The 20,181-nt window shown below is 40.5% G+C and overlaps 2 protein-coding genes across 2 annotated transcripts in view; both read left to right on the forward strand.

Moving 5' to 3' along the window:
* The window catches only part of tead1a (TEA domain family member 1a), a 24,909-nt gene extending 15,362 nt beyond the window's left edge, over positions 1–9,547 (forward strand). Inside the window, exons 7-10 of the mRNA XM_035664789.1 lie at positions 933–1,106; positions 3,887–4,027; positions 4,487–4,639; positions 4,821–9,547. Coding sequence (XP_035520682.1) covers positions 933–1,106; positions 3,887–4,027; positions 4,487–4,639; positions 4,821–4,934 — 582 coding nt within the window. The 3' untranslated portion in view covers positions 4,935–9,547. The remainder of the gene's footprint in view (positions 1–932; positions 1,107–3,886; positions 4,028–4,486; positions 4,640–4,820) is intronic.
* Positions 9,548–14,559: 5,012 nt separating this feature from the next.
* Positions 14,560–18,922, forward strand: rassf10a (Ras association domain family member 10a). The gene has a single exon (XM_035665856.1). The coding sequence runs from the start codon at positions 14,960–14,962 to the stop codon at positions 16,394–16,396; it is 1,437 nt and encodes a 478-aa protein (XP_035521749.1). The 5' UTR covers positions 14,560–14,959; the 3' UTR covers positions 16,397–18,922.
* The last annotated feature ends 1,259 nt before the right edge of the window (positions 18,923–20,181 follow it).

Consider the following 20,181-nt stretch of genomic DNA (forward strand, 5'->3'; position numbering starts at 1 on the left):
CTGACAGTAGTACATGAGACAAAATGTCTCTGTCTGTAAAAAAAATCAGGTTCCTCTGGCTCCTAGCACTCCTTATGATATTTGTAAGAATCCACCATACCCGAAAGAAAACAACCAATCAGAGCTGAGAAAGTATCTTTATTATTTTATCTGATTATCTTTCAAATGTAATACTGTCAGGATATAGTGAAAGCTTCAGCAAATAAGAAATTTCTTTTTTGGTTTCACCAATCTGAAAAAGCATTTTTTTTTTTTAAAGTTACCTACTGCAGCTTTAAATGAAAATTTTACATTTTAATTTTAATTTTAATTTTACAACCCGAGTTGAACATATATTATCATGACTGATTTATAGTAAATTGGTGGTAAACATAGTGATACTCAATAGGTTAATGGCAAGTATGATCACAAATCTATTTACATTTTTTTCAGCACTAAAAAAGAATAAAGAGTAGTACATTCTCACAAAAGAAAACCAAAACAATTTAGCTCAGATTCACTAATACATGATTATAATACCATAAGCAGGAGTGTGTATACATTTACCCAATATGCTTGTGGCTGTAAATATGTGTACGTCTGCATGTAAGTCGAGCAAAAGATGCAAACAAAACAGGGACTGGCATATAAAAACATTGCTCCATAGTGCCACCAGTGGTCAAAAACGTCATGGCACAACTTTAATTTAAAAGATCTGGGGACACTGTGTGGTCTATATACTCCTTGTATTTTTGCTGAAAACCCTCCAAAATTCCCAAAACTGAATTAAGATCATGGTTATAAACAAAAAAAAATTCAAATCATCTAACACTGTTCTTTCTGTCAGTCTTTTTTTTGCCGCAGTGTTTTATACAGGGAGAGTAAAGTTGTTTTCTACCTGTACTTTTTCCTGCCTCCATTCCCGCCTAATTTAACTGTTTCCCTCCCCTCAGTACAACAAGCACCTGTTTGTGCACATCAGTCAGAGCAGCCCGAGCTACAGCGACCCCTTGCTGGAGTGTGTGGACATCAGGCAGATATACGATAAGTTCCCAGAGAAGAAGGGCGGCCTCAAGGAGCTGTTCGGCAAGGGCCCGCAAAACGCTTTCTACCTGATCAAGTTCTGGGTGAGCAGCAGACAAACCTACTTACCCTGTTTAAGTGAGAGTTTGTTTTAATTTTATTTCCTTTTTATATTTCAATTTCCAAAACTAATTCTTTCAAACTTTGGCCATTTTTTTCCTCAAGTTTGTTTTTGTAATTTTCTTGGCCATCGATGAGCAGGGTCAGAACGTACCCCACAGTTTTCCTGTATTTTTCCACCCAGTGCCATGCCTTTGTCTGTGCTTACATATGTGTGTGTGTGTGTCGTGTCCCGTGTGTCGTCCCTACTCTTCCACGTGGGATATGGAGGTGCGTTGGGCTCGATGAAAGGCCACAGCTCGCTTTGGTTTGAACACCCTGCCTCACCTCCTCGAACTCACAGGTTGCCTGTCTCCAACCTCGGTGTGTGTGTGGTTGTGTGTGTGTGTGTGTGTGCTTGTGTGTTGTGTCGTGTGTGTCGTGGTGTGTGTGTGTGTGTGTGTGTGACTTTACTGTTCTATCTCAGAGCTGCAGTATACCAAAGGACTTTCAAATATTTCCGCAACGGAACGAATCACACATTTAGTCATTTCTTTTTCATCAGAGAAATGGTGACACAGTTAGTCTCTAAGGAGTCTAATTTCTTTTCTTTCTTTGTCTTGAAATGCAACTCTGATGGCTACTCATGATATAATGCTAAAACAGTGGTTCCCAGCCTGGGGGTCGCAAGGCCTTCTGGATTGTAAGGCGTGCTGTAATATGTAATGTAATATACACAGTAGGCCTATATATCAGCAAGTCAAAAAAAAAGAATCCAATTAAGTATGTATGATTGTTAAAAAGTAATACATAATACAGACAGAGGATTATATAAAAATGTGCATAAACAGGAAATAATAATCACTGGTTTTACACAAACTTATTGCAGTTACTGAGTTCACTGTTTGGGTTCATTGTACAGTTTTGAAAACAATATGAATAATCCATAATATGTGTCACTTAAGCAAGGGTCGTTTACTAAATGACACTATCTCAGGTAAAGATGGCTGGGTTGCCATGGGGTGACATCACCCATTGGTTTGTGGAGTCCTGTTTAGAAGCCTTGAGTCTGGCATTGTGTCCGTCACCATGTTGTCTTTTCTGAGCCACTTTCATTGGCTGCACTTGGTGCCCGCCTGGTCACGCACATTCTCGTATTACAGATAAACAGCACACTAAAATATATTCCTGAAAAGACATATTTGATCAGCACTGCCTAGTTTGACAGTTTGCATGGAGCGGTTGTCTCACTGAGAATGACTTTCACAAGGTAGCCATGCCCTAAAGCATACCCTGCCTAATTGTCTATTTTACTCTAAATGGGACCAGAAATTACTATGGACCTGCCCCCTGCTGGCTATTAGATAGAATGCAGGTTAAAGACACTTCCGCGTTGGCTTCATTTTACAGACCCGTAAGCTCTGTCTACTAATTACATACTGACAGTGGCTTTTCTCACAGTGGGGAAATACTACACAGCAGATGGGAATAATGTATGTTAAGCATGCAGGCAGTTAGTTAGTTAGCCAGACATGCTTAACGTTACCACAGACAAATCTGAATTAAATGTAGTTAATGTAGCTGTGAGATTGTCCACAATCTTGCTACATGACAGAAGGCTGCAGGCGGGTGAAGTAGGTTTAGTATACAATAAATGTAGAAGTGATGAGATGTGATTGTAGCATGAAAACAAACAGTATGAGTGTGTGTGTGCTATGTAAGGAGCCTCCCCTCTGAATTTAATTAAAAAGCTCTCTGATCTACCACAATGGAGTGTGTTTGTGATAATCTTCTTCTTTAAAAGAGCACAGTTTGATGTTTGTGTGCGTGTGTATGTGAATGGATGTACAAGTGGGTAACGTAAGATATGGTGCGTGTGCGCGTGCGCGTGTGCGTGTGCGTGCACGTGTGTTCTCAGCTCTGAGAAACACAGTGCTCCTCAGAGAACTCATTACAAATAGTACAAACCCTTCTCCACTTCTCTCAGCCTGTAATCCAGGTGCAGCATGTCCTCACTGCTCTGATTAAACAACTTCAGTGACACAAAGTTACACCAGAATCTTGTTTCTTGCCCTGCAGTATCTTCCAGTATTATTAGAAACTAGATTAGTATCTCACTAAGTTGCATTAAGATTTCTGCATCGTCCCCAGCACAATGAAGGGAAGCAGAATTTATTTGGTGATGTTCAGAGCACTGAAAAATAATTTTAACCTTTTTATAAGCAGCTGCCAACCAGGGGGTCGGTCAGTACCCAGCTCATGCTGTGCAGACAAACATTGTTTGTTTTAAAGTCTAGTGATCCAAAAGTTTTCAGAGATACCAAAAATTCCAGGCTGAATTTGGAGAACTAATAAATATAGTCCAAAAATCAGAAATCACAAATTTGCCAACATACGACAGCCTCTAGCGTTAGACTCCATGTGAATAAGGGGAAAATAGTAGTAAGTTGTGTGTTCAAAGCAGAAAGAAATAATAATCGTAAAATTACTATATCTTTAATAATAGTTATAGAATTTTTTTTTTCCAGAATCAGTGTGCCTGTTTTGATAATCCACAGACATAGGGACTATTTCTCCAGTTAAAAGTAATTCCAGTGAATCCCTCAGTGACTGAGCTACCAGCAGAGGGCACTGTAGGTTAACTTTGGTGGCAGGCAATGCTCCTTTACTCATGTTTCTGGGAATGAGGATGGATTTTATTGTAGGATTTTGATCAGAGACATTAACACTGTCACTAAATGTGCTGGAAGTAATGTACTCTCTAATTTTGCTCTGTGGTTTCCAGGCGGACCTGAATCACAACATGCAGGACGACCCTGCGGCCTTCTACGGTGTCAGCAGCCAATACGAGAGCTCGGAGAACATGACCATCACCTGCTCCACTAAGGTCTGCTCTTTCGGCAAGCAGGTGGTCGAGAAGGTGGAGGTGAGGACGGATTCAAATTGTGGTGCATTCCGGTTAAGGGTAGTGATCTGGGATCTTTCTGTGGACAATAATGTCTGCTGTGCTGTACTTTTATCACTGAAATCAAACTATAAGGGATCAAACTCAAAGCCAAATCCCATGTCAGTAATTAAATATTGTATATGTATTAAGTGGTGCAACTTGTAAGTACACATTGAAAAAATAATGGTCAAAATTAGCACTGACATATCATGATTTTTAGTCCTACATATGAGCTGCAAAAACACTAGATCCTACACATTCCATAACGCAACCTAATTTTTTTTGTTTATTAAACCCTTCCTGCCTTGTAAATTTACACGTCTTCTTTTCCAATTCCAGTCTTTGCACCACAGGCTTTCTGATCTAAATCTGTAAATGTCGAATCCCGGTGACATGGTAACCGATGGTAACTGATTTCTCTCGCTCCCCCTCTCTCAGACGGAGTATGCGAGGTTTGAAAACGGGCGCTTTGTCTACAGAATCAGTCGCTCTCCGATGTGTGAATACATGATCAACTTCATCCACAAGCTCAAACACCTGCCTGAGAAATACATGATGAACAGTGTGCTGGAGAACTTCACTATTCTGCTGGTGAGGACGTCAGTCAGTGTGTCTGTCTATCTGTGCGTAAATTCACAATTTTTGTGTGTGTAGATACATATTTAACAGCTTACTTTTTATCCCCTCCCTCCCTCCCTCCTTCCTCCTTCTCTCTCTCGCTCGCTCGCTCGCCTGTGTGTGTGTGTGTGTGTGTGTGTGTGTGTGTGTTCAGGTTGTGAGCAACAGAGACACTCAGGAGACCTTGCTGTGTATGGCGTGTGTGTTCGAGGTGTCCAACAATGAGCACGGAGCACAGCACCACATCTATCGACTCGTCAAGGAATAATGCACACACTTGCACACACACATACTCAAACACACACATATGGCCTTTGTTTGGTGATTAATGGTGACATTGGAGGTACAATGTCTAAAAACAGAATTCTACTAAGCGTCTTTCAGCCGAACAACTCAAGGAAGAAAATGGCTACACTTTCACTGCTGCTCACGACAATAATTGGGTAATTTTTAATTAACATCAGATATGACACAGTATGCTGCAGAGCTCTCCCCAACTGGATCATTTTAACACATAAACTCCAACCTGAATATCAGTTGCTCATTAGCTGTAAAAAGCACAGTGGCAGTGCAGCCATAGAAACACATCAGAATCCACCGGGTGGTTTTCCCAACGACATCCTGATATCACCAGGAGATGTCGTGACTCCTGCTAATTGGTTTCTTGTCCACTTTCTCCCAGTAAATTTGTATTTTGCTGTTCCGATGATAAAAATGAAAGTGATATTTCTGTCATGTGCTTTTGGGAAAATCAACCCAGGCAGAAAAACAAGAATCTCACAATTTCCGGCCCCCTGCGATAAAAGTGTGTGTGTGTGTGTGTTTTATCTGCCAAGATACTGACGGACACTGAAGGTCAGACCCTGTGTATCATCAATAACCAGAGAATGAAATAACACTACTGCATTATCATATAGTACAGTGTAGAGGTGGTTTTGTACAGATAGCCACTGACAGTTGTGTGAGCTGCATTCTTGCACAAAAAAAGAGGTTTGTCCCAAAGAAAAGAAATCAAATTTTTAACTTTTTTGTATGTTTTCTTTTTAAAAAAAACAACAAATTGCTTCTAAACTTTGGGAAATTGTTTATTGATAGTAGCATATAGACTATATTTTAATTCCAGGAACACTATCTAAAATTTATGTTAATAAGAAAGTATAAATGAAATTGAACAATTCAGGTACCTTTTTGTGCAACAAGTGACTCTTCATCAACATTGAATAAATAAACAATTAAGCCTGTTAAAGCTATAAGCCTTAAGATTTTCTGTCCTGGTTGATTTAGTGATAACTAATTTTTCTAACCCTGGTGACAAATAACGCATTTTGCTTCCTGTGACTGCTTCACAATAAAAGCCCCTCCATGTTTCATCAGTTGAATGCTGTGAAGTATCAGCAGGAGGAAATGTAGGGTTAGCATTAGCAGTAATTTAATACAGCTCTGAAATGGCTGTAGAAGAGTGAATACTAAACAGTGAAATTACAAACAGTAATGCTGGATCACAGATATTGATCGTGTCCCATGAGGCAATTTGAATCCAGAATGGGAATGGTGGACACTAACCAGAAGAAATTGTCATATCAAGTGATATATAGAATGGCTATTGCTGAAAAAATGGAGATCATAAACAGTTAAAAATACAGGTTTGACTTCATGAAAATCTTAAGTATTATAACTATATATAACAAATATATTGTGGCCAGTCCATAGAGAAGCACTGTGAATCTTTATATGTCATTCATGGTGTACAAGAGAAGGAAATGTTAAAACAAGCCTACAATTTTACTGATAGGGTTTCACTTTGCAAATTAAACTTAGCTTAGTTCAGTATTCTTGCACCAGCTAACTTGAGCTTTAACATGTCCATACTGACAAATGTGTCATGCCTGAAATGTTATTACGTCCATATTTCAATTGAAGATTGCCATCCAAGAGGCCTTGGTGCCCGTTTTTCAGTTTGAGAGTTCTCCATGTCAGGACAGCTTATTCAGTGGAAATTAAAAATGGACATTCAAATGGTTGAAGACACAGTTCCCTTCAATCTGTCCAGGACTAGTTTCTTCTAATTAGGTGGTATTATGTCAGAATTAAAGTAATTTATTAATCAAAAACCAAAAACTGTTGATGAAGTGTACTATAACAGGTGATTGGTGGTTTTGTCTGTCTCATGCTCAGCAGCATGAAGTGCCTTTGGTTGGGAACAGCAGTAGACATTTCTAATCTGTTTCATGTAAGTTCTGATAATTTGGTGTTGTAGATGGTGTATAGACAGGCATTTTAGTTAATATAAAGAATGCATAATTAGGTATCTCATGCTCCAGTTTTCACTGTCTGAGGGCTAATTATCCAAATTCCATATTTAATGGCTGTTTCTTGTTGTAATTTGTAGACAGTCAGCACTGAAGCGTCATAAAGACTTAACTGTTTTTATATCCCGGCTGTTAATGAGACACATTCTTGTTTACTTGGTATCTTATAACAGCATTTACATGTATTTGCATTTGTGTATTACATGTATGTATGACATATTCATGTTGAAACAGCTTGCACACTATTGTCTGGTGCCTCTTTTATAAAATGCAACTTGGATTTGTTACTACTAGAGAAGACCAATTCTAGTTTGCATATCTTTACATCTCTGATGTAATACAATTTGAAGGATCTAGGCCATTATTGACCCTAGACTTAATCCAATCTGGTTTAAAGCATGTTCATATAGTAGGGAATCCTTATTGGTAAAGGTGTTTTCGTTATAAAGAAATAGTTTGACATTTTAAGAATCACACTTACTTGCCTTCTTGCTGAGAGTTATGAGATTGATACCGCTCGTGTATCTGTGTGCTAAGACTGGAGTAATGACACTGATAGTTTAGCATAAAGACTGGAAACAGGAAAACAGCTAGTCTGGTTCTGTCCAACAAAGTCAACCTACTAGCACCTTTAAAACTCACTGGTGAACATGTTATGTCATTTTTTTTTTGTCATCAACACACAAAACCCCAAATTAAAAACAAACAAGAAGTTACTGTGCTCAGTGAGATTTAGAAGAGGCCTTTTTTTTTGCTGCTAAGCGAAGCAGCTGCTAGCTGTAGCTTCATATTTACAGCACAGACATGAGTGGGATCCATCTTCTCGTCAAACTCTTGGCAAGAAGACTACTATTTTCCAAAATGTCAAACTTTTTTCAAAACTTAAAAATCAATTCAGTCTACACTACCATACAATTAGCATCCCAACAAGTAGCCTAGTAGTAAACCTGCTTATTCAAACCACCCCCAGGCTTCCTCTTGTATGGTTGGTAGTGCGAAGACTCCTGACAGACCCACTATGTTTGCCATTTACTCTGACAAATGAGGCCCCAAGGTTTTTTAACATCTATAATAATGAATAATAAAGTGTAATAATGAACAAACTGATGTTAGTGTCCAGAATACCCAGTAACTTTCAAAGATAACACTGCAAATTTACCTTCATACCATTTTACCAGACCCATAATGAGTCATCTTTAGTCAGAAGCTGTTTGGTTCTAACGACAAATGGCTCGTATCTGACTCAGATCTGACTCGCGAGGACCAGATTTGCCATTGTCCAAAACCACTACCACACACTTTGACTCTATTTGTCTTAAGAGTCCTGTGGGTGTCTCTCAGGGTTCCAACCACCTGTCCAACAAAATACAACCCTTTCGACACACTGGTGAATCACTCTGTCAGGAAACCCCCTTTCACCCCCCCCCAACCTTTCCAGAGTTTTGTCTCACACTACAGTAGTTAGTTGTTTGCAAACTACTAGACCTTCACAGCAGAGTACCAACATGTAACATGTACATGATAACCTAACACAGCCTGAAAGGGGCTGATTTTGCAATAATGACCCTCTGTTTGGACATTATCTGCCACCTGCTTACCAAAGACAGTCATCACGTGACACAGAATACAGAGGAAAGGGGATTTATTACAAGCTAAAGTAACTTACAAGCTTCTGCCAAAAAAAAAAGAGTTTCAAGAAAAAGGACTATCAACCTAGAAACATCTGTAGCTCATGGACTAGACTGTAAAACTGTACCGATGTAAGTAAAAAAGAATAAATACAACAAAAGAAACAAAAAGTTATAGAAACAAGCTTTTAAAAACCCTTTTTAACCTGGTTTATAAAAGTGTGCATCAACATGTTTTTGTCTTTAAACACATAATTGATAATTTTATCAAATATGGACACCTCTTATCTTGGTTGGCAGACTGAAGAAGCCCTATATGAGAAGGCCACTGGAAACTGATTTAATAAAATGCCCTAAATGTCTGTTGAACTTTACAAGAACTCAACTTTTAAATGTCCACTCATAATAATCAGCTAGAAAATGTGCTCATGCTCATAAAGTCACACGAAAAGCAGTGTATACACGATGCCTAAAGGTCGTTCAAAAGGTTTCTGAATCATCGTCGTCTGTGTTAATGTCGTCTTGTGTGTGCAAGTTGGATATTTATCTTCTTTTCCGAACCACGTGTGGCACAGAGATCCTGTCTGTAATCAATTCCAAAATGGCCTTGAATCTTTTTGCTCCGGTGCACGTGCAGCACAGCTGTGTGTGCACTGAGGGTTTTTGATAAGGTGCTTTGTATAAAAGTGACAATAACGTTTATTACAGATGTTGTGTATATCTTTGATATTCTAATGTTTATCCTATTTTGCGAAGAAGAGAGTACATTTAGGAAAATCCAAAAGCTAGCAATGTGTGTCTATTGGTACTGCACAGGGTCTGATCTTTGCTTTGTAACTTTTTTCCCCCTCATGGCTAAAAGTATGTTAGATATTTTCTAGCTTTGTAGAGACTTTGTACGCATATGCTATTCAGTTTAAATAAATGGTCAGTTCCAAACTGTGCTCTTGCGTTTTGTCGTTACTCATTAACAATAATCTCTGAACTCTGAATCCACCACAAGTCAACTGAGAAAGTGTATTTTTGTCATATTTTATTTAAATATATATATTATCTTATATAAACTGTTACCACATGGCCGGCATTCTACAGTTAGGTCACATGATTATAAGTGAGTGAAATCTGATCTGTTGATTGATGAAAGCACTCTGTTAGTGTCATTCACAGTATTTACCTTATATGCAACACTTATGTGAAACAGAAACATACAAAAGTACAGTAAAAACAAAATGTCTCATTACAATAAATTCACTCAGTTCAGTCCAGATATCTGTGGAGCAGCCTGGCTCCCAACGCTACTGCAGCGTGTAAGGGTTCAACTACATTCAGTGAGTGATGGACAGGGCTGCATGTTGCATAAGAGACCACGCTGGGAAGGATTACATAAAGCAGGGGTCTTAAACTGCCAGCCTGAGGGCCATTTCCAGCCCTCCAGCCCCCTTCCTCCAATCTGTGACAGTTATAATATAATATAATCTGTCCCACAAGATCATTAGTAGTTTCTTTTTCTAGTTGTTTCATATCAATTTAAACTAAACTAAACCCCTTAAGATACAACTATAATAAATAACACAATTTCATTATAAAAAATGCTAAATCATGGCAAAGGTGAATGCAAAAGCGTGCACACAGTTCATTTGTTGTTTGGCTGAAAACAACAAAGATTATATAAAACAATCTAAAATGTATAGAAACTGCTGTTTGCATTTTTGTTGATGATTAGTAATAGAAATAGTTTCAGAATTTTGCACTTTCTTGTAGTACTTGTATGTTGCAGGTGGACTTCAGTGTGGCCACTTATGTCAGCAGTAGGTGAGATCCACAAAAATGCACCTGGGACTGCCTGTAAAGTAGCATTAATACTGAGTGAATTATCCTAGTGAAATTTAGTAAAATTCTACATTCTAAACAATTGTTGCTTTTCTGGTCACAGCTTTGAAAAAAAAAAAAAATGTAATGGGATCAGAATGCATGGAATAAGCCAGGAAACCTCAACCCTCTGAACAAAGTTTATTGTCTCCAAAACTTAAAGCTGCATTTCTAAAAATAAAGGGGGAAGGAAAAAACACACATGGGCTGTTGACTCTGAAAGAAAACAAACATAAGGTTAGAATTTAAAGTCAACTTAGTCTCAAATGCTCATCTTAAATAAATAAGGATAAATAAAGTTTTTAGATAAACTAACATGAAAAGGAAAAGACAGGAAAGGAAGTGAGGTAGATAGAGAAAGGAAGAAAAAAATCTAATAAAACTGGAATCTTTACAACACAAAACACTTCTGAGAGTTATACAGTTTGTTAGAGGAGCACTTGGTCACTTGGTCGACTGTGTGGAAGCAACAAGAAATGCATTTAAGAAATTCAGTGTTTGTAGAATCGTGGTTTTTGTTCGATGGCAACTGAGCAAAACTGTAAGATTATTTTGTCATGAATAAATGTTGTGCAAATGAACCTCATATGACAGCTGGTGAATAACTTTATAATGTAGATTCCTGTATTAACACCAGAGGGAGCCATACTCAAAGAATTCAACCCAGAGCTCTTCCACAGCTCTATATTTCTATTCATGACATGATAAACTTAAAACATCACTTTCATGTTTGTATTTGCATAAACAGCCCCAATCAATCTTATTCATTTGCTCTTAAGATAATGGATTTATCCACCTATCAGTAAATTTGATGGATGACACCTTTGTATAACACTAAATTGGGATTTCCACACAGCAAAAACTCTTCGCTTTGAGGCTCCTTATGAATTATACTTGCAGATACATTTTGGATAACCAGGGGTGGACACAGTGGGGTGGCACTGGGTGGCAGCTGCCGCCCCTAAAGAATGCATGGCCACCCCAGTTTGGGGTCAAATGCTGTCAAAATTAATACATTATTTAGATTAATAATAATAAAAGAATGTGTTAAAAAATGTCATTAATTTTATGTTCTGTTATTATATTTTAGACAAAGTGATGCTTTACTAATAGGCTAGTGAGAAGGCACCCAAAATCTTGAGATACTCTCACCGGAGGTAGAACAAAGCACAGCAATTGTTTTTATATTCTCCAAGGTCTCCCTTATATGAAATGTATAGGAGTATTTTACTGCAAAAGTGGTTTAATAGATATTGTGACACACCCCATAAATAAAAAAGTGAAAAATAAAGCCAGGCCGAGTGGGAGATGATACACCTGAACTCATGTAATTTCATGAAATAACAGAATGTGAAAATCTTGATGCATTGAAGAAATACAATTACACACAATACAATTTTAGGATCTATGATGAATGTATTCATTTACGTTAAGGAAGCTTTGGCTGTGATAGTCCCAGAAACACCAGCCAGGGTTTGCTAGAAAGGCCTGAATCCAGCAATGTATAATATGTAACTGTAGCAGGTATGGTCAGTGGACTACATTAAGAAATGTATGACATGTGCCACAATAATGTTTTTGATTTCAAATATTAAAAGCCTTTATTTGCGATTAAATCAGCATATATTTCTGCCACCCCATGAATATTCCTCTAGTTCCCTCCCTGCACCCAACACTTTATTTAAAACCGACAGCGGACTGGTGATCTTAAGGGAAACAAGCCATTTTTGCTTTGTGGTCACATGTATTGAGGTAACACTGGAAACCGTTTACAGCCAATAATAAGTCTGCAGGTCAGACACATGTAATGACCTCACAGGAAATGAGATCAGAGATTAGAAAAACATTCTGTTATCTGCACATCCCAGACGTAGCACTGACAGTCCTCTTTATCTAAATCTAGTGTTTGTGGTGCATGCTTTGAATGTGTGCGCACACATGCTGCTGTGTGTAATGCGTCTGTATGCGCGCAGTGTGGTCACACTCCCAGATGGTTTCCTAAGCATTTATTTTACCCACAAACCTGGCGTGATGCATCACTCTGAGTCACAAACAGACTAATGGTGGCTGGTGGGGATGAACACTTGCCATTAATGTAACACTCACACACACCAAAACACTCTCAATGCAGATAAATCCTTTTATGAGTTTCATCGAGCATATTCTGGCCTGAAATAGTTGAAAGAGCAGATTATGGAGTCAGACTATATGAGAACCCTGCAGGGTGCAATAGATGGATTTCTCTCTGCTTTATGCTCAATCCAGCTGAGCTTTATCATACTGAGACATTCAGCTGTGTGGGGATTATGAAGATGAAACTGTATAACAATGTATACTGCAGTGTAATACTGCTGAGTAAGAGCTTCAGTGTTTTAGCTTTAGTCTGTGGTTCTTCTTGGCTTGTAACCTGGACTCATTAGTTCTAGGTTGTGTGGGACGCCATGAAAAAAAACAACCATTATATACACCCACAGAATGCAGAACTGCAGGACTACTGATTGTGTGAGATTTGGAAAGAATAATTTTGTGGGAAATCACAAATACAAAACCACGCACCAGCTGTATCAGGGATTATGAGGTTTGCATGCTGTCCTGCAAAAACATATGGTTTGTACACAGTGCTGGAAGAAGTACTGAAATCTTTTACTTACAGGCCCTTTGTACCATGAGCAATGGGGTCTTCAGTGAACTTACACATTTTCTGCCAATGTTACAACAGCTTTGGTTACATCACATGAGGAATTTCTGTATTTCTGTTTGTGCTCTTCTTACTGGGTTCAGCAACATACAGAATTTGCACCAGATGAGAAGGTTGTTTGCTTATGTTGCCTGGCTGCTAGTCAAAAGTGATATATATTAAATGTTGCCCCCCTCCAGTCAGAATTCAGTGTTTCTCTTCTAGTTCCTACAGTGTGCTGTTTGAATGCTGGCTGTGCAGAGTTTGAAAGGATTGTTTTTCACATTCATTCTCTAAAAGTGGAAGTTTCTCAAGTCCTGTCCCAGAAGCAACTTGTACAGTTGTGATGTATGGAAACTTGAAGCGGCACCAGTGCAACATCCATGAGAATGGACTTTAACAGTGAAGTAGGAGACATCTGTGTCCGCAGCAAAAACTTAAAAGCTCTAAATTTGTGTATTTCAGGATGGAAAAACTTAGTTATTGTGTATACCGTTTTTTTGCGGCCAATAACAACATACTCCAGAGCACTTTATTGTTCTAAGCGAGAAATTCATGTTGAATATGGCCTTAATATAATGTCTGGAGGGGATCTTTACAAACTCTGCATTCAAAAATGTACATTAAGTAAATTTACAAAAATATTATCATGAACATGCACACTGGTAAATATTATTATGAATGTCCCAATTCACTGGTGCTATATTATTATACACAGTATGTTTTATTATTGGATTAGCCAGTTATTACTGATGCTTTGAATGCAGCATTTCAATACTGTAGCTGGAGCTGAATTTAAGGATAATACTTTATATATATGTATCATGTTGTATAAGCTGACCCTCAGTTCTGTAGTGGTACAAGTATAAAGGAATAAAATGTAAATACTCAATGTAAAATTGTAAAAAAAAAACAGGTGCCGTCAAAATTTTTCTTTAAGTAGGTAGCAGTGACATGAAGTAAATTATATACCCCCACAAGATCCTGTTGATACAAATCCAAACACTGATCTTTAACCCTGACTGGGCAGTAAGCTATCATGTCTAAATATCAAATAGTGTGATTTAAGTGTGTGAATGGCGGAAACTGGCAGATTTGTTATCTCTGATCAGATGAACATGGACACATGAACTTTGCAAACAAACGCTCTCAGTGTAAAATGAAGCAGTGAGCAGGAGTCAACACACCTGACAGACTCAACAAACACTGCTGCAGGTTCGTTTCACTATCTCAGCCCAGGTTTGCTAGAGTGTGTGTGTGTGTGTGTGTGTGTGTATTAGGTGTGTGTGTGTGTGTGGTGTGTGTGTGTGTGACAGTGAGAGAGAGAGAGAGAGAGAGAGAGAGAGAGGCAGGGAGGCGTGTCCCAGCCGTTACAGCACCCTCCTGTTTTGTCCCACTCACAGCACAGCAGCCTGTCCGGACACAAGGACGCACCTCTCCTCTCCCGAAAAGCGCGCAGGGCTGAGCTCAATCCGCCGGGGAGAGAGAGATGAAGTCCCGGCAGGCAGCCCGGGGACAGACCACTGTCACAGAATATGACTGGATGTAATATTTCTAAAGACAACTCTGGCTGTCATTCGAGGCGTAACAAGGTTATATGGTCGGACTTCTGAGCGCATTTCAACTGGGAGCGCAGACTATCTGTTTTGGATGAATGTTTTGCGTCAGTTTCCCTCATAGCAACCTAATGAAGTTTTAAGTCAAGTTCAAGTCTAAAGACTGCTTCGGTCTCTTCACTTTCTGATCTGCCACACAGTGACACAAAGAGGACACGTTGTCGAAACTTTTTTCTCTCAGAGTTGAGCCGGAGATGGAGCCGGAGGAGGGGAAGATCTCCGTGTGGGTCTGCCGGGAGGAGAAGCTGGTCTCCGGGCTGACGAAGCGAACCACCTGCGCCGACGTGGTCAAAGTCCTGTTGGAGGACCAGAACCTCCAGCAGGGCGCCTCGGCGGCGATGCTGTCCGGCTGCCCGCAGTCCTACTGCGTGGTGGAGAAATGGAGAGGCTTCGAGAGGATTTTACCAAACAAGACCAAAATCCTCCGGCTGTGGAGCGCCTGGGGGGACGAGCAAGAGAATGTCCGCTTCGTCCTGGTGAAGAACGAGGCTTCGCTGCCCAACAACGGGCCCCGTAGCGCTGAGGCCCGGGTGGTCCAGAGCCGGGAGAGCGGCGGTCCGGGCGGGGTGCTCAAGGGCACCGCCAAGACGTGCTGGACCGCCGCGGCCGCTGCCGCTAACCTCTCCCAGGAGAAACAGAGGCGCATAGTGAGGAAGGCTTTCAGGAAGTTGGATAAGATGAACAAAAAGAAAGAGCAGACTGTTTCTAAAGATAAGGGCTCAGTGGAGAAGATGGAGACGCTGGTTCACCTGGTGATCTCCCAGGACCACACCATCCGCCAGCAGATCCAGAGGATCAAGGAGCTGGACCGGGAGATCGAGCGGTACGAGGCCAAGGTGCACTTCGACCGCATCAAGAGACACGGGGTGAACTATGTGCAGGACACATACATGGTGGACTCCTCGGAGGCTCCCGATCCCGGGGACTGTAAGCGCAAGGCGGAGCGGCAGGACGCGCGGTGCACAGCGGAGGCGCTCGTGCAGTTCGAGGAGTACGCGCGCCGGTGTGAGGAGGTGGTGCGGCTGCAGGAGGAGCTGACGGAGCGCGAGGCGCTCGTGGAGAGCATCACCGGGGAGATCCAGGAGGAGCTCAACCGGCGGTGGATGAAACGGCGGCGGGAGGAGAGAGGAGCGGAGGCGGCGAAGGACACAGACGGCGTCGCGGAGGAGATGTGCCTGGCCGCGTCTGCCGCTCCAGAGGAACCAGATGTGGAGAGTTTGTCTGAGAACGAGCTCACACTGGAGGAGGAGAGGATCAAAACGCAGCTGGACACCAGTCTGTACATCGGCCTGCGGCTCAAGACAGACCTGGATGCCATCAGGGGGGACTTGGACCTGAGTCTGGCACTCTGGGAGACCAAGGAAAGTGAACTTCTGGACCTACTGGCCAAAGTTGAGACCATGGAAATAGAGCAGGTGGACAACAAACTGACGGTGACTGATGAGGGAGAGCAAGGTGCAGTGAGCGCTGAGGCTGAACCGGCGTCAGCAGAGAAGAGCAGTGGCTGGGTGGAGCAGGCCAGAGGTCTTTCCAAGGCCTGCAATACGAACGACGAGGACTCGGACACAGGCCTGAGCTCCATGCACAGCCAGGACTCTGACAACCCGCCTGTGTGCGAGTCGCTGGTATAGACTCACTTTGTTTGGAAGCATGTTGGACTTTTATGCAATTCAAAGCCACAAACTCAGGGGCAGAGAATCAGTGTTGGCAATACTGGGAGATGTTCTCCCCTACCCAAAATGCACCTCAGTACGGACACCGTAATTCTATAGCAATAATTTCTATATGTAGTTGCACAATAAGCTAGGAGGGACAGCATGCTTAGAGAGGGGTTAATAGGCTGTGCTGCTCCATAGTTGACCTTTGACCTCCGCCAGGAGAGTCAACCAAGTACCACTTATTAAGAGAAGTAGCCTAGAGGAGTATTATGATAAGCCACTTATAATCTGTAGTCTTCAATGAGAAATTAACTTTAAGGTATACTTGATCACAGGTTTACAAAGAGTTAATAACAGCTTGATTTTGTCAGGATCCAGTCTGACTTTTTGCTGAGGCGACTGAAAGGTAAGGCTAAGTGTTGTTTCACTGTAAGTAGGTCCTAACAGCCAAAAACAGACAGGTTTCCTTTAAAAGGTCATCATCAAGTGTACCTTAATGCACAGTAAAGTACAGTTAGGTCAGCTACAAACATGCTATGAAAGCTCTTTCAATCAAGCAAATGCACGATAATGGTAGGTTCAGTTCACTTCAGCCTCTTCCAAATAAGATTGAAAATGACTCTCCAGAACTACTTAGTGTTCATGTTTTATCAGTTTTTGGAACAATGAAAACTGCAGACTTGGAGTTGAAACGTTGATCCTTATCCTGCCTGCTAAGCAGAGTAGATCACTCGATATTGTCCTCAGTGTCAGTGTCTGTCTTTAAAGCACAGAAGGTCCTATTTATTTAACACTACGTTACAGCCGGGTCATCCACTACACTCTGTCCTGCTTTGGTCAACTTTCATCGGTTGGATTTAAACATGAAACATTTTATTCCTGTTTTTTGTCATTACGGCTCTTTTGAGGCTGTTTCATTGCTGTTTAAAGCAGTGGTTCTCAACCTTGGCTTGGCTTTAGAACAATAAAAAGTCTACACGCAGCCCCTCATGAAAGGTTAGGAGCTGTGAGCAATTCAAGCAAGCGAAGTCAGTGATTTTTTTTGTTCACCTCAGACTGTTTAATGTTAATAATTATAGAAGCCTAAAGAGGCCAAAAAAGGAAAGACAAATGTCCTGAATAATAAACATAACTTTATGGGGCAGACATTTTTGTTGGTTGTTCTTTCCCGTCTTGTTAATCATCTCTCCACTCCTCAGATTTATATTTTGACCACTGTGGGGGGAACTCCCGATTGAGAACCACTGGTTTAAAGCTGGTAAAAAGTAAAGTAAAAATGTGCGGCACTCACAAGAGGCCAATTTCACAGGCTGAGTAGTACTCCTTATGACTTGTAAACTGAACTATGTGTGTACAATTGGTGGAGTGCCCCTTTAAATCTGGGCATTGTTTATTGTTCTGGCATTAGTTTGGCTGTTCTGATGCAGGTGACTTGTTTCCCTGAAAAGCATCTTACTCAATCATAGGCGATGTAAGCAGACAAAAAAAGCCTAATTTCTATATCAAGGTTCAAGTCAAGGAATTATGTTTTTGTGTAACAAAAACAAACACAACAGGAATACAAATGTGAGCCTACACATTAAATATCTACAGTGTAGTAGACTTTGGTTCAGATTATATGTTTCTTGTCTAAATAACACATTTTTACTAGCAATCCAGGGAGTTCACAAACATGAAATAATAAGTCATGTTTTTGGCCTTCTCGGCTTTCCGTATTTATATTATTCTCATTTCCATTGTAAATAAGTGCAACAAAAATAGTACACTTATTTAGAAACACACAGGCCTTTACAGTATTGCCATGCCTGTACATTTGAGTCCATCTGTGAGTACAAACACCTGTAAGATTGGATTTTCAGATGCTTTTGGGAGAAGTGACCCCATTTAGTAATCCCACAGTCCCTGCATCTCTGAACGCTGTGACATTAACAGGAACTATTTTAAGCCTCAGTTCACTTTTTACATCCTGGAAATAGTTGTTGCAGAGCAGTATTAGTTTTATTTCCTGGTACGCTCTTCCAGGAACTGCATAGACAATAAGCAACAGAGAATAATGCAGAAGCTAGCAGAATACATTATTAAGAGATCCTTCAACTAAATCACTCTGTATGTTTGTCAGGTTGTTGTGATGTCAAATCTTACATGTTTGACTTTGTCTAACTGTAAAATGGTGAGAATTAATAACCTTGTAACAACTAGAAGAGACGGATGAGACTGTTTCTATGGAGTTAGCTGTTAGCTGTATCCAAATACCAAAATGACCTGTGTGTAGCTAATTTATGTCGCTTGATCAGGGACAGTTTGGGCTTCTCAGTCCATGACATTCAGCCCGCTTCCTCTAGATAGATGGCTCTAGACCGACAACTCTGAGGCTTCAGCAAGAGTTCTCAGATGCACTGTGGCTGCATCGCAACGCCAGTCAGCACATTATTACACATGACTGTTAGTGTTGAAATAAACAGCAAAACCTATTTGGCTTGTAGTGTTTTTTTATTCTGTGTGACTGACATGTCTGAGAGTATGTTCATGTGTGAACAACTCTGTGTTTTAACAGTTCAGTTAAGAGACGACTTCCCCCCTCGGCTAAACATCCACACACAGGTTTGCGTTTCATGTATAGTTTTAGGATGGAAAGATAGTTTGCATACCTTGTGGCCGCAGTGCTTGATAGTGAAAGGTGTGTGTGTGTGTGTTTTCATACCTGTTCCTATTATCCGGTCATACTTGTCATGCATAGTTGTGTTTAATCGCTGCTTCCTGATCACTCTTGCATGAACTCCTGCATTAATTATGACAGGATGAAACAGAGACAAGCAGTACAGAGCAAAGTTTGTACAGCTCAAGTTACCATTTAGTAACACACACCTTCACATGGTCCTCAGGTGGCGGGGTCGGTTCATCCAAATGACAAAAAACATTTTCCCACTTATCCCTCCTGCTGTCTAACTATGCAGATTGTTTAGGTTTTATTTGTTAAAGTTTGCAATATCTATCTGTGTGATTTTTGCATCCACCCAAATAAACAGAAGTGAAAAGGATATAAATTGGGGCGCTTGCAGCAATGATCAATGACATTTTTGTTCAGGTGAATAGTCCACAGAGCCCACTGTGGTCAGTTTTCAGTGTGCTCTATCCACCTCCATTAATTTGGGGTTAGGAAGAATTTCCTTTCTGCAATAATTTATGTATGCTAATTATTGCAGGCTGATTCCAGTGTGTGGATACATTGGAAATAGTTAAATCTGACTACTTTCAGGCCAAGCCAGGTGATAAATCATTTCTCTAATTGTCTACATCACTGACAAGTTGAAACTTACTTCAGTCATTGTCTCTTCAGTCCGACCATGAGAATTCCAGACATTTCTCCTAACAAAAGGTTATAATTTTGTGCCAGTTTTCCTTGTTCTGCGATGCATCTCTCTGATGATTATGCCACACCCTGGTGTTATGAGCTACATTTGGCCTGTATAGCATTATCTACAGAGCCTGTGTCTACAGAATAAGCCTTATATCTACATCCAGAGGGGAAATAGCGCTCATGAGTACAGAGAAAAAGGCTCCACTGCAGTGGGAGTATTTACCCAACAGGCTGTGAGCATTATGAGCATCAGTGGGGAAAAACCTAAAAAGTGTGTGTGAGTAAGTAGAAAAATACAAACAGGAGGAGAAATAGCCAAAATAGGGCTAGAATTTGAGGTTAAAGTTGAGTTGATGAAAAACAATAAGTGAAACTGTTATTACTGTTATTCAGTTGAAGT

This window comes from Morone saxatilis, unplaced genomic scaffold, assembly GCF_004916995.1.
Source record: "Morone saxatilis isolate NCDOM2014 unplaced genomic scaffold, NCSU_SB_2.0 Contig2, whole genome shotgun sequence".
NCBI lineage: Eukaryota > Metazoa > Chordata > Actinopteri > Moronidae > Morone > Morone saxatilis.

Excerpts from the sequence above, each read along its gene's own strand:
- rassf10a (XM_035665856.1), top strand. The coding sequence starts at position 14,960 with ATGGAGCCGGAGGAGGGGAAGATCTCCGTGTGGGTCTGCCGGGAGGAG.